The 14,780-nt window shown below is 43.3% G+C and overlaps 2 protein-coding genes across 2 annotated transcripts; both read right to left on the bottom strand.

Annotated features, from left to right (window-relative positions):
* Window positions 1-779: 779 nt before the first annotated feature.
* Window positions 780-3,682, bottom strand: LOC132980186 (membrane progestin receptor beta-like). Its single transcript, XM_061046165.1, has 6 exons — window positions 3,527-3,682; window positions 3,003-3,429; window positions 2,815-2,927; window positions 2,044-2,200; window positions 1,748-1,963; window positions 780-1,608 (listed from the first exon to the last, which is right to left on the bottom strand). Exons 2-6 carry the CDS (start codon window positions 3,285-3,287, stop codon window positions 1,297-1,299), a joined length of 1,083 nt encoding a protein of 360 aa, XP_060902148.1. The 5' UTR covers window positions 3,288-3,429; window positions 3,527-3,682; the 3' UTR covers window positions 780-1,296.
* A 1,121-nt stretch (window positions 3,683-4,803) lies between these two features.
* Window positions 4,804-6,898, bottom strand: il17a/f2 (interleukin 17a/f2). Its single transcript, XM_061046155.1, has 3 exons — window positions 6,692-6,898; window positions 5,510-5,670; window positions 4,804-5,224 (listed from the first exon to the last, which is right to left on the bottom strand). The coding sequence occupies exons 1-3, from the start codon at window positions 6,722-6,724 to the stop codon at window positions 4,981-4,983; spliced, it is 438 nt and encodes a 145-aa protein (XP_060902138.1). The 5' UTR covers window positions 6,725-6,898; the 3' UTR covers window positions 4,804-4,980.
* Window positions 6,899-14,780: the final 7,882 nt, after the last annotated feature.

Raw genomic sequence — 14,780 nt, 5'->3', positions numbered from 1 at the left:
CAGCGTTATCAACAGCTCCACCCAAACACGGCCAACTGACGCTTACTGCTCGACTGGTCGAGCGAGGCAGCGGACTGTGACAGAGAGATAACATCCACAGTGCAGCTAAAGGGGAGGATTTATGCTCCTAGAGTATTATTAGTGTGTGTTGTCAAGCAAAAAGTTTCAGTTCTGTTTGCAGTTATTTTTAGATCTCAGCTGCTGGATGTCTGCCTCCGCCCTGAATGAGGTTGAGATGAAAACTGTTTCTATTAAAGGTTTCTGAGCTGCTGATAGTGAGGGACGAGGAGGAGGAGGACGAGGAAGGGGCTTTAGCTGATGACAATATTAGTGTTAGGATTTGTAAAAATCTTAAACTTTTTACATGCATCACACAAAACTTTAATTAATAACTCTTGGCTTTTATTCACTTCAGTCAATCAATCAATAGTTTTAAAGAAACTGTTCAGGTCACAGTGACACTTTATGAACAATCAGGACTGTTTGTTGAAGTAAGCTTAAAGTGGCTCATTCACAGACACACAGACTGTGGCCCAATCCCAACATAATAATGATAACTATATACAATACTTTGAAAAAAGCAGGTTTACAAAGTGCTTTGGCACACAGCGGACGGATACAGAGACAAAAGTAAAAGAACCTACAAAAGAAAATACCCAACAAACATATTTAAACCAACCATGACAAGACCCATGATAAGAACTATCACCATCGTAAGAACCCAACAACATGAGCTGAGACCCAGAGGTAGTAAACCAGGACAAGACCAAGACCAAGACCAAGGCAGGGCGAGACAGAGACAAGACCAGAATGAAAAATCATCATCTTGTGTTTAGGGGGCGTGTCACTCACTTAGACCGTAACACCGGGAAAGTTGTGGGCGTAACCGGAGGATAAAAATCAAATCATTAATGAATTTAAGTTTTTCATTATTTTAGAAAGAGGCGTTTTCCTTCTAATCACAGCAAGGCCGTTGAAAAATAGCTTGTCAGTGGGGGTCTTGACCGGTCTTGATTTTAAAATCCGGTCTCGGCCCAGTCTGAGACCGAGACAAGACTGATTTCGAGTTCTACAACACTACCAAGAGTAACAAAGATTTAAGAAGAAAGAAACTAGAGATATAAATGATAAAAAGAGAGCAAATGAAAACAGACAATGAAAGTAAAAGATCAGAAAAAGGAGCATAATGATGATGGTCCACCCTCAGGAGCTGACAGCTGCAAATACACACAACATGAATGTCTCCATGACGCAGAGGAAATTCTTCTTCTTCTTCTTCTTCTTCTTCTACGACTTCTATCTTTGCTCCTTCATCAGCTGAGCCTTTGCTCGCCTCCTCATGAAAAGCGCCGTCATCGTGCAGCAGAGCGTCAGGCAGGGGAAAGAGACGCAGGCCAGTAGGAGGCGCTCCTCTCCGAACCGTCTGAGCAGTGCAGGCCGCCTCCACAGAAAGTCCTCAAACAGCGCCTCCTGCTGGACCAGCGTGCAGAGGGACAGCAGGATGTGGAAGGGCTGGTGGCTGTGGCCGAGAATGTCAAAGCGTCCGGGGGAGAAACTCTCAGGTATGGGACAAGAGAAGAAGAAGGCGGACGACAGAAACAGCACCACCTGTTGGAGAAATTATAGAAAGTCTTTAGGAGGGTTCAGCTTTAGCTTGTTTTCATGCACTTTAATCTGAAGTAATTAACTAATCATTCCAGGTTGAATCAACAACAATAGATGCAGTTTGATCGTTTAGTAGCACCACCTGCAGGAAGTGAAGTGGTAGTGCAGGGTTGCTTGTCCACCTGTGGGTGAGGAGACGGTCAGCGACGGGACTGATGTCCAACAGGTAGGCCACACCCAATGGCACTACCTGACAGAGCTTCCTGTGGAGCGGGTACGGCCGCCGGAAACAAAGCTTTGCATAACAGCATGTGGTGCAGGAGAACCAGGCGAGGAGGGCGGCAGCTGGGAGGAAAACCTGCAGGACAAGGAATATGCATGATAACATATGAACACATTCACTGAATACAGATGTAATGCATAATAATAATAACAGACCTGTCCCAGCATGCTTTGTGTCCAGTCGATGTCAGAGCTGTAAAGGAACAGAGCCAGAGCACAGCCATACTGGTAGACCGCCATGCCAACATAGTCCAGGAAGAACACAGAGTAATGGGCCTCCTCCAAGTGCGACTGCAACAGGTGAGCCACAGCACTGCAACAACAAGACAATTAGTTTAAGGCCCTTTTTTTCATATTTTGAGGGCCATTCTGTGAGATATATACAGAATGAAATGATAAAGTGACCTTACTATATGATCAGACATTAAGGAAACATGCTATGTTGAAGTGCTGGCTTCTCTGACAACAATGCAGCAGTCAGTATGTCCTCCTTCTAACTTTAGATTCTGGTCCTGAATGCTCTAGATTTGTTTGGACCAGAGAAGGTAGGCGGTTTTAAGGCTACCCCCCCACACGGCCGTTTTGGACGCCCCCTTGGTTTGCCAGATATGAGACCAGTGAGACCAAAAACAGGTGTTGCAGCGATGGAAGCGGTCAAGAGAACTGGTTCAGATAGAAGTGATTGTACCTGACCTAAAAAGCCTCTGCATGTTTCTAATAAGCTCCACGAGCAGAAACGTGCTCAAACTAGGATCAATATTGGAGATGCTTTTGAAAAATGGAGAGAGGTTAGAACACAGAAAGTTTTACAGACCGATGCAGAGCTGGATAAACACTGAAGCTTCAGTGTCCACCACATGGCGACCTGCGTGAGCATTGACTCTAGAGAGTGTTTATTTACATGTGAAGGTTTTTTTGTTGGCTCACCTGCAGCTCAGGTATGTGACAGCAGAGAATACATAGAGAACCAGAGGCAGTGAGGCGACGTCCACAGAAAGCCCCTGACCTTCAGGACCCTGCAGACGAAAACCCAGGATCCCCTGAGGAGGTCAAAGATCAGTCGGGGGGAATCAAATCAATCAGCAGGTCAAACTTGAGATTTAACAGCTGATTACCCCTCCCTGCAGGACGATGAACACCATGAACCTCATCACCACAAAGACGGCGGCCAGCAGGTGGCTCCACACGTTCACAGTCTCGTTGTGGATCTGGAAGAGGCTGAGGAGGTAACACCGCCATGACAGGCCCACGGGACGATACCCAGACTGGATGAACCGCTCGCGAAACAGAGGGGGGACGTCCACATCTCTGATGGTGGAGGGGAGGGAGGGGAGGAGGCGGTCCAGCAGAGTGCAGAAGGTGAGGCACAATGAGGGAGGGGCGAACGACACCAGAGGCATGATGGGAGGTGCAGTTTGTTGTTCAGTAAAATGCTGAAATTGATAAAATGATTCTTGATGTTGGGGGTGGTTTCACTGGTGTGTCGGTAAACCTTCCGGTCGAAAGACGACCGACTCTACCGACTGACCCACAGCCGCCCACCTTTTGTAATCATCAGGCAGACGCCAGGAAGAAAAGTGAACTTCAGTTAAAAGATAAAGACTGCAAGAATGTCGACAGATGAAATAAACCTACCTACCTCCTTCCTGTGTGTCGGCTTCAGGACGAAAGCTTCCTCAAGAATGCAGGAGGCATTTTTATTTTATTTTCTATTTTACTCGATTGTATTTCAGTAGAAGCTGAGCGGTCCTGAGTGGTGTTGCTCTATGAGAGTCATTGACCAGCAAACCGCTAACTGCAGTCTGGCCGCTGTCACATGCATGGTATCACACACACACACACACACACACACACACACAAACAGACCACAATGTGTTCTTGTTAACAGCTAATTCCGGCTGATTTCAGACTGAATGAGTTTTTCTGAGTAGAGGATTGTCAGTCGTCATGAGACTCACACTGCAGACACACACAGTACACACACTGCAGCGATAAAACGTGCTGTGACAAACGCTAAAGACGCCAATTGACCTCACAGGACTGTTTTAGAGACAAAATATGAACCTGATTCTGTTGATCTATCTTTATTTTTCTAAAGGCTGAAGGCTAAAGACCTTTATTTGTGTTGTAGTCAAGACCACACTGACCAAGACCAAGACATACCCGAGACCAGAGTGCTCCGAGACAAGACCAAGACATTTAGGGATCAAGACCGAGACAAGACCAAGACCATACATATCACTGAGAAATCATCATCTTGTGTGCAGGGGGCGTGTCACTCACTTAGACCGTAACACCTGGAAGGTTGGAGCCATAACCAAACTACAAATGAAATGATTTATAACACCTGTCTTCAATAAGTGAGAAGCTTGAGTCCCGGCAGCTGTATTGTTGTATAAGCTGTGTTTACATGGATGGGATGGCCTTACGTATAAAAGCTGTTTTAGTCAAGGACTAGAGAAAATGAGAATAACGTAACAGAGTAAGAGTTTTAGATCACGTCGTTCTGTGCCAGTTTACATGCAATGTTAAGCTACGAGCTAACTAAAGAGCGCTAACATTAGCATGCTATCACAACATTACCGGCCACAAGCAATCATCTCCATTAAAGGACAATTTTGCAAGGACAGCTAGCTTGCGCTTAATGTTGTTTAATTATGGTGCATTTTAATGCATAACTCCTTTGTGTGAACGTGAGTGGTGGTGTGTCTCTGGAGGAGAGCGGAGGCTTCAGTGTGGAGGAGGCGTGGCCAAACAGCAGTTTGTTTTGGTTTCATGCTGGTGCTCAAGGGAGACATCTACTGGATCAAAAAGTCACACATTTTTACAGTTCACTTTCTCTCCAGCTTTACCTGCCCATTTAAAAATGGTTATACCTTGATCCCAAAAAACAACAAGAGCTGATGGCATACGAAGCTCTGGGTTAGAAACTTTTTATTTTTTAATTCAGGCATGATCTTGCAGTTTATTATTTGACCCCTCTGGTAATAATGAGGATCATAGAACAGATAGAAAGATCACAGTTTGATTATACATATGTTAAAACTAACAATGTCCCTGATTATAGAGTATATTGTATAAATATGTGTTGCTTTAGGAGGTTTCATCCTGTTTGGTTTTGGCCCAGACGCAGGTGCAGCCCACAGCCACCGACTGGAAGGATGCGTTGTAGCAGCGTCCTCTGCCCTGCCGGTGCAGGACCAGGATGTTCTGGTAGATGGGGACTGAGTTCAAGTTGTGTCCGTCCATCTGTCCCGAGTTGGGATTGATGCAGGAGCTGCTGCTGCACTCGGCTTCGAAGATTGTGGAGCGGATCCGGTTCTTCTCCGTGTGCGACCTGAAGGAACAACAGCTCAGTCATGTGATCATGCATTTGTTTGCAGACTGCATTCTGGCTAATCTGTAGGTTCTACTAGTATAGTAAGAGGTTTCCAAAACAGCCATGGACTTCCTAAAATGTTTACCTGAGCTGTAAAGACCTACAGCGACACCTACAGTCACTACAAAAAACTACAGCTGAATGTTCACATGAGCAACCTCAGTTTGGGCTCTTACATCTGATATTAAGAGGAAGTATTTCATGTGTTATTAGTTTTACAGGTTTCTGTGTTCTCAGACTGACCTCCAACTCCACGGCGACAGGGATCTGATGTGGATGTCCCCGTTCCCTTCAGCTGATGAGGAGACGTCTGAGGAGAATGTCAACCTGGAGTCACAAGCAGGAGCAGGAGCTTTCACCGTAGAGGAGGAGGAGGAGACTACCCACAATACACTGCACCATACCTGAGAAGAGATTGATACTCACAGTAAGGAATGTGTTCACAGTTTTTGACTCCACATCTGTATTCTGACCATCCTCACTTTTTCAGCCAGTTATAAATATCAGTGTTTAGCCAGCTCTGCATCGGTCTGTAAACCTTTCTGTGTTCTAACCTCTCTCCATTTTTCAAAAGCATCTCCAATATTGATCCTAGTTTGAGCACGTTTCTGCTCGTGGAGCTTATTAGAAACATGCAGAGGCTTTTTAGGTCGGGTACAATCACTTCTATCTGAATCAGTTCTCTTTACCCGCTTCAATCGCTGCAACACCTGTTGGTTTGACCTGATAACTGTTCTCATATCTGGCAAACCAAGGGGTGTCCAAAACGGCCGTGTGGGGGTCGCCTTAAAACCGCCTACCTTCTCTGGTCCAAACAAATCCAGAGCATTCAGGACCAGAATCTAAAGTTAGAAGGAAGACATACTGACTGCTGCATTGTTGTCAGAGAAGCCAGCACTTCAACATAGCATGTTTCCTTAATGTCTGATCAGATAGTAAGGTCACTTTATCATTTCACTCACTACACATCTTACTGACTGATCCTTTAATAGGGACGATGCAATTAAACATTAAACACTGTGTCAATACAAAACATGAAACTTATCTGCTGCAAGTTTGTTAGGCGTTTGTGTAAAAAGTTCATAAAATATACAACCTTCAGTATAAAACCACATAACTCTACTGAGGTTAACTTTGTATCTCATACCCTGTTTTACTCCAAATAACTGCAAATAATCAGATAATTTTTACTCTTTGAATACAATGTAATTTAACTGAGATATATGTGTGTTAGCTAAAGTATGCGGACAAGCATGCAATCGTTAAATTGCTCAATATTTCATTTTAAACTATATGATTTTGTCCGCGATATACAGCACCAGTCTGCTAATTTGACTGGATTACCAGTTTTTTGCAATTAACTGAGCGTTTCTAATTTTTTCTAGCCGTGTAGATGACTTAAGTTAAAGTGGAGTTGATGCTCACCAGCAGATTGCAGTCGCTGCGTCTTAGCTTCATGATGTCTCTTTGGTCCTGTCCAGCGTCTTCATGCTGCTGCTGAGTCGAGTTGTCTTTATGAAGATCTGTGAACCCCTCAGATCTGATAACGCAAGATCTCGGTGATGATAACCATCAGATTCCTGTAATCTGTGCACTTGAGCCACTGAAGTGAGCCGATGAAGGTTTCACTGATGAGAATGACTTTGTGTTTACTGATAACATCTCTGACTGGCAAGATAAGAAAACAACTGAAACTCCTGCAGACCAAAAGAGATGAGTCAACTTCTCTGCTGCTCTCTGCGTCTCATTGGTTTGCTATGTGGGTTTTCCAAAGATGCTGAAGATGCGAGAACGTCTTTAAAGAAAATGATGTGCTCAAAAAGATGCAAAGGACACAAAGAACTTTGTCGTAGTAGGATCCAAAATCATAGAATGCATTTTTGTGTGTGCGATAAAATAATATTTTGAAAGTAAGAACCGGAAGCACACTGGTCGTACTAAACCGCTCCACAATGCAGTCAGACTGCTCTCAGACTGTCCAATCCCAGAGGCCGCTAGCCAGCCAACTAACTACTACATTGTACATGTTGCAAAGTATTATCAAAATGACTACGTAGATGTGTTAGTAATGAACATTAGCATATTGTTGAATCATTAGTTAGCTTGATGCTAACTGATCGAACAGAGCTCAGAACGGAAGTACACTTTCAGTATGTTGCTAACAGCAGACTGAGGTTCAGGTTAGTTTAAGAGTAAAAATGGGATATGCAAATAAGTTAGAAACATGTTTATTATGCTCTTTCTTTATGCAGACATAACTTGAGTATGTTCTTAAATGATTGCTATAATGTTGTTTACACAGTAATGTTAATATCCTGTTATCAGGTATTCCACCGAGTGGGCGCTGTTCAGGCAGGAGTGAGCTGCGTAGGGAAGGGAAAGATGGCGGACCAAAGTGAGGCGAGGGTGTGAGCATGGATTGGTGGAGCTGAGCAGGGCGAGGATTCAATCAATCAATCAATCAATCAAATCAAGTTAATATGTTAACTGAGGTTCAGGAGCAGGACTACACCCAGATCACATCAGGTGCTCAGGGAAAGTGTCAAAACACTTTGAGTAGTGGGAAGACTAGAAAAGAAATATACAAGCTCAAGTCCATTTACCATTTAGACCTTAGCCTACTCATAGGCTACTCATTGCTGTATTTTACAAAGACCCAACATTTATCCACCGTGAGCACGAAGCAATCTTAAGCAAAGTAACAATGACAAAACAAAACTTCCTTAAAGAAGCAGAAACCTCGAGCAGAACCAAACTCATGTTGAACAAACATCTCAGACTGTGATGGAGTTGAGAGGGAATAGAGGGAGATGCTGAAAAGACAGAGGATGTGTCTGAAACCACACACTACATACTCAAAATATATACGTCCTGCATGCTAATGTCAGCGATGTGGGCGTGTGTGAAGGAATAAATCAGTCCAAACACATTCTGGGTCTTTTCTCATAACTTTTAGTCAGCTTCTCAGACGCTCGGTACATTAAACCCGCACTCTTCTCTCCTCTCTCTTCTTTCCCTTCCCTCAGCAACCCTCTGAGGATCATCCATCTGCTGCATCTCTCTTTCCAAAACCCTCTGGCTCTGTGTGGTCAGATTTAGCCATAAAAACAGGCTGGATGCTTTAACGTGATTAATGCGGAATATGTGAATTGCAATGTTTGTTTACACACACACACACACACACACACACACACACAGACAGACAGACAGACAGACAGACAGACAGACAGACAGACAGACAGACACACACACACACACACACACACACACAAAACAAAACCCATGTTTCAGAAAGCAGTCAGTGTAATCCAGTCATCAGCTTCCTGTTTCCATATATGGCGCTCATACAGCAGAGAGCCTCCTGCGATGTGGCCCCGCCCCTCTCTGTGACATCACAGCTGGGGGGGCGATGTGTGTGGTTTTAGATCTGATGTGGTCGACTCTGAGGTTTGAGCACTGAGGGTTGTTGTTTTTTTTTTTTCAGAGCCGTCAGCAGCTTTTGTCTGACCTGGTTTAACAGAGACGACGATTCATCTGATAAATCTCCGGATTGTAACCCGCCGCTGGTTACCGTCAGAGCTGTCAGCAGTTCTTCTTCAACACAAACAGGAAACTTTACGAACCTCAAACTGTAGAATTAACATCTGCAGCCTGCTACAGCAACATCAGGAGGCTGAAATCATCAATAAAGACCAAAAACTGCACGAGTAGAACTGTAGAGGGAACGTTTTGATGAAGGATGGAAATTAGTAGTTCTGCACTAACTACTCACTGGTGCTACCATACTTGTACTTTTTCCACTTGTGCCACCACAAAACAAATAATATGAAGTTAGTCCTGATAGCCGAAGAAAACATCATGATGCTCTTCTTATCTCTAACCTCAGATGTTGGGTTGTATCTGTATGGATGCATTGCATAACTGTCTGACTGCATACATAATCACAGACTCAGAAGCGAGTTGAGCGGTAAGAAATTTTCATTTTTATCTCAGCCTAATGCTGATTTGGTTAGAAAGATGTATGATTCACAGTGACTGTGAAAGTGTTTATGGTTAGGGGTGATCATTTTGGCTAGCAAAAAAAGGCTCGAAACCTTCTATTGCTGCACAGTCGATATCTCAGATTGTCTTTGAGGTCGGCCTTATACGCTCAACAACAGATTTCTGTTTACAGACGTAGCAGCTTGTCAAACACTGGAAGCGATACCATGAAGCACATTTTGCTTTATTCATTACTGTACTCTAAATGCAGCAAAGATTTACAAAGAGAGAACGAGATTATCAATATGACAAAAGTTAATGTTGTTTTGTTACTCATAATACGACACACTGCTCTCCTGATATTGTCTGATTAAATTCTTATCAATCAGGAAGCTTAGATATTAAAACAGTTGCTCCGATTTGGAGTCAGGTATGGCTACAGCCTGGAGACCTGGAGACCTCTCTTCTCATGCCTTCTCGTCTCATGCCGTCATCTCATGCCCTCTCGTCTCATGCCGTCATCTCATGCCCTCTCGTCTCATTCCCTCTCGTCTCCTCTTGTCTCATGCCCTCTCGTCTCATGACTTCTTGTCTCATGCCCTCTCGTCTCATGCCCTCTCTCCTCATGACTTCTTGTCTCATGCCCTCCCAACTCTTGCCCTCTTGTCTCATGCCCTCCCGACTCTTGCCCTCTTGTCTCATGCCCTCATAATTTCATCTACAATCATTTCTTCTACGCATCTTTTAACTTCTACTCCTCCACATCCATCATGTACTTTTATATTGATCTTTCCACTTTGCATTGGCCCACTCACTTACTAACAGAGTATTTGTTAAAGGGTGGTTGTGAAAACATCCTCCACTCCCGTCAGTCAGAGAGTGTGTAGTTCCCTCAGACCGCAGCAGAGACTCTTGTTTTGTTCTGAAAGCCCCCGCTGCAGCTTCTGGTTCACCTCTTTGTAAAGGTGTTTCCAGTCACCGCAGCAATAAAAGTCCTAGAAAGACTCACACCTCGTTGATCAAACAGACCACACCTCGCTGAACGAGGTGTGGTGACACATAGTCCTCTGATTATTAAATCTGAGTGTGATAACGTACATCTGAAAACCACAACTAACATAGTCTCCTACTGTGACCTCCTTGCAGGAAACGGATTTATTGTGACAACCTTAATTATGTTGGTGGGTGGGGGAGGAAAACAGTTACTATGAGAGGTGACATCATCTTTCCTCCGTACGCTCATTTATTCAACATTTGCTGGAAGTTTGTGGATTAAGTTTTGAGGTGGGGAAGTTTGTCGAGAAGGTAAGACATGAATTCCAACTTGTGTGGAAAAAGCACGTCAACATCGATCGAGCACTCGACCCAAGTAAAAGTTTCTTGGACTTTGCTGGAGTATTTCTGTTTTGCAATACAAATTCTCAACAAGATAACCCGTTAAAATAAAGGTATCGAGAAAACCCCCAAAGCATAATTTTTGAGTTTGCAGGGATTTGCAAGTTTGCAAATCATTCGAGCGTTCAGTTTCTCTCAAAATAAGCCGGCTCAGCGACATTTGACAGTTTCTGAGTGTCCATGTTTGTCTTTAAACGGACATGCACTTTCTGTTTGCTCACTGTTTTATGAAGAATCACAGGTATAAGAAGACAAATTTCAAGATACAAACACTGCAAAATAGGCAGCTAAACAGCACTGTGTAAAGACACTCAGGGACTGTGCACGGTGCATTACTGAACGAGAATAATCTGGCAGAGCGAGGGAGTGAAGAGCTTTCATTGGCAGGTTGATGAGCGGAGTGTGGAACAGGTGAGCATCTAACCACGCCCCCTATCACACACACACCTGCAGGATAAGGAGAGCAACTGCAAACAAAAGCATGTGCAATTTATAAAATGGGATGGGGAAATAAAACAAGCATGAAAATAACCTAATTGCACATGTTTTGATGACGCCCTTAAATGCGTGTGCAATTTATAAAACTGGTGTGCAAAATAGAAAGTGCACATGCGTTTCAGAAACAAAAACAAAACCAAAATCCATGTCACATCTCGGGTTCCGTATGTGTGCAACAATCTCTGTAGCAATAGGTTAAAGTCTCGGGAAACTCTTGAAGCAACAGCCAAATTTTTCAGGTCTTGCAGTACTTGGATGCAGCAGTTAGGGATAAAAGACTGAAGCCAAGACTTCCTCTTCCACTTCCTCTCGGCCAGCGTCAAAGTTTCACTGACATTTTGAGAAGCGAGAACGAAGTGGATGTTGAGAGCTGCCACCCAAAAGTTTCACTTGCAAACAGATCTCTATAGAGATTAATTCCAGGATGCATCATGCAGCAAATTGTGTTCTGCCTCTTTTACCCTCCATGTAAACTGTTTATCTGCAAAAAACCAAAGCCTGCTAGTGAACAATACTATCGATACTTCTGACAGCAAAATCCATTCCTATACCTACAGTTTCTGCATAAAAACCAAAGAGAAGAATTAGGAGGCAGATTCTTATGTGGGTAAAAAAATAAATATATATTTATTTAACAAGGAAAGAAACTTGTTGAGATTACAAATCTCTTTTTTAAGTGTCCTGTTTGAGACAATTAACAGAGTTTTTTTTACTCAAACAACGAGCAGCCGCACATACAAACACAAAAAATACACCATTAGACATTTAAAGACAAAAATAACAAATCTAAACAGCAAATGTTTGTCAAGATCATCCATAAAACACATCAGGGAGGTGGTGACGTTGAAGCCATGCGACCATGGTGGAGTTCGCTTGTAGCATAAAATCTAGCTTTTTACTTCTGGGGGATTGCATTAACGCTTCAAACATCATAACATCATGGTGTTCGTTTGTGAAGATTATCATCATGAACGTACGTTTGCCACAGAGCTTATTTTCTGCAATGATCCAAAATCTGATCTTTTTTTGAAACACAACATTGCGATGCCAAATTCCGGGTTGGTCTACAAAAATATGTCATTTTGTTTCCTCTCTTTAAAGTTGGCTGAGAAAAATTCAATTAAACAAAATAATCTAAAGATTTCATTTGATTTCTGATTTCTCTCAACACTCAGTTTTGATAAACTCAAGGAGTCGGACCTCAGTGATTCTGTGAGAGTAAATCCACGTCAGTGACTGTCTTTGACGGGGAGGCTACAAAGAAAAACCTTATGGGGGATGTTTGTGAACTGATGCAGGAGTCTCTCAGATCACTGATAAGATAAGTATCGACCCGTTAATCAAACCAGGTCAGAGCGGAAAGCGGACGGACCTGAGTCACAACTCCACTCTAAACGAGGTCAGTCTCTGCAGCGTCCGCTTCCTGCAGCAAGAGTGATGCTGCAGAGGCAACTCAGCAGATGGGGGGGGGGGGGGGGGGGGGGGGGGCACACTGAGTGATGACATATCATCATGTGGGGAAGTTTCTCCTGTTGCATCAGATATTAAAGCAACTGTGATGTCATGATGTGACATCACTGCTCTTTTCCACTTCAGATGATTTACTTCCTGCAGCGTCATTGACCTCTTACACAACACTCACCCGCACTAAGCCCTGGCAGCATGTCACCCCGACCCTCACCCACCTTCACCGGCTCCCGGTCAAGTCCTGCATCACGTACAAAATCCTCCACCTCACCTGCAAATCTCATCACGGCCTATCCCTCCAGTACCTTTCTGACCTTCTCCAACTATGGACACTGGTTTGCTCTCCGTTCCCCACACCAACCTGCACACCTTCAGGGGCAGAGCCTTCAGTTAAGTCTGCCTCACACTGCGGGAGTTTAAAAATCCTTTCCGATTTTGAATTCGGTTAGCATCACACACTTTAGGAGAACCCTAACAGGTCTTCTCCATAATCTCAAACATGCTCGCACTATAAGATAAGAAAATCTCGAGACATCACATAATACAGGATGTTACTAAGATTATCTAGCGCGATGGAGGTCACATGACCTTACGTAACAATAGAGCAGGAGGGTAAAATGTGTGATTATAATACTTTGTGCAGAAAAGAATCAGACATAAAAACAATTTTCTTTTGGGTGAAGATATGTCTGGTGGAGACGCAGAACACATGGGTTGTATATTCTTCAGTGAGCGCTGGAGGTCTGATTGTAACTATGAGTATTGCAGTTATCCAGCTCACATGTGCGGGTTGCCTACAACACTTACTACTGTCCTTCCTCGCCTCTCTTGGTGATTTTAGTCACACACGACTTCTCGTCCAGATTTTAAATCTTAAATATCAAACATGTTTGAAATAAATCGTGGGCGTCCCTGATGATCGCCGAGTAGATCATGAAGGTTAGATTGGATCTTGAAATGACTCACACTACAAGATCATCTGGGCAGATAATAGTTTCCGAGCAGCCTTGAGGTTGGAGCAATGCTGTTTTCTGGAAAATATCCTGCAGTGTGAGCCAGGATTTAGGCAGCATCATGATAATTATTATACAGCTAAACCAGAACACTTACAATTAAAATCCTGAAAATGCAGAACCAGGGGCAGGATGAACTTGAGACGAACCAGAAGCTGGTGTGTAGCACTAAATGACTTTGATGCAATATAGACCCTGAAGCCTGGAAAACTGTGGAGGGTTCATTCTTTCCTCAATATGTTCATCCTGTTGTAGGGATTTGTTCCCATTTGAACACCAGGGAAAGTGGAGCCACCTGCATTCTGTCTAAAGGCCAGCAGGGGGAGACTCTAACGGTTAGACAAAAGGCAGAATACTCAAGGTCAGTGAGAAACTCGTCCTTCTTCTCAGTGTATTCATGACTTCAGTGGACATTTTTCTCATGTTTCAATCTTTAGAATCAAGTCTTTAATGCAGCACGATGTAAACGATGGTCTTATCTAAAGTAATATAGACAATAAAGAAGGGTGCATTTGAGAGATCAGCTGAGAAGGCAGGATGCTTTGGTTGTTCTAATGCCTCATAAAGTAACTAACCTTTTAGTCATTACACAGTGTTTTTTGCTTAGGCCACAATTAGGATGCATATAGATCAGTTATCCTCTTTGAAATGTGATGTTGAATCACAAACACATTTGAAATGTGATGTATGAAACATTATTTCTTCTTGAGTTTATCCTGAAGGTGGTTTGGGTTTAGTCAAGGTCAGAAGCATTTCTTTATAGAAGCAGTTATGAAACAGAGTCAAATGTGTTGCACAGGATGCAAGAAAAATTACCCAGCATGCTGTAAGATCTCTCCTAATTTGAACACTTAAGGACTTACTGACTAAGCAAACTTAAGTTTGAGGTTAAGCCGGTTAAGAAGAGTCCATGGGAGTTTCCTGAAGACGATGGAAAGATTCACAATGCTTTCGATTTGCAATTTTTCTTAACCGATTTTTTAAGGTGCTTAATGCTGGAGATAAAAATGATGACCTAGAAAATCTGCAGCAACTTTTGCTCTGCAGGATTCTTGAACCTCGACATCGGCTGTGAAAGTGGGTCGAGCATCGGGCCTCGTCATGCAGTCTGGTCTGTGTGGTTTACAGAGGAGGATCAAAGACACACACAGACACCACGA

Source organism: Labrus mixtus, chromosome 1 (assembly GCF_963584025.1).
Source record: "Labrus mixtus chromosome 1, fLabMix1.1, whole genome shotgun sequence".
Classification (NCBI taxonomy): Eukaryota; Metazoa; Chordata; class Actinopteri; order Labriformes; family Labridae; genus Labrus; species Labrus mixtus.
Note: the sequence above shows the minus strand (reverse complement) of the source record. Positions and strands in the feature narration are given on the sequence as shown.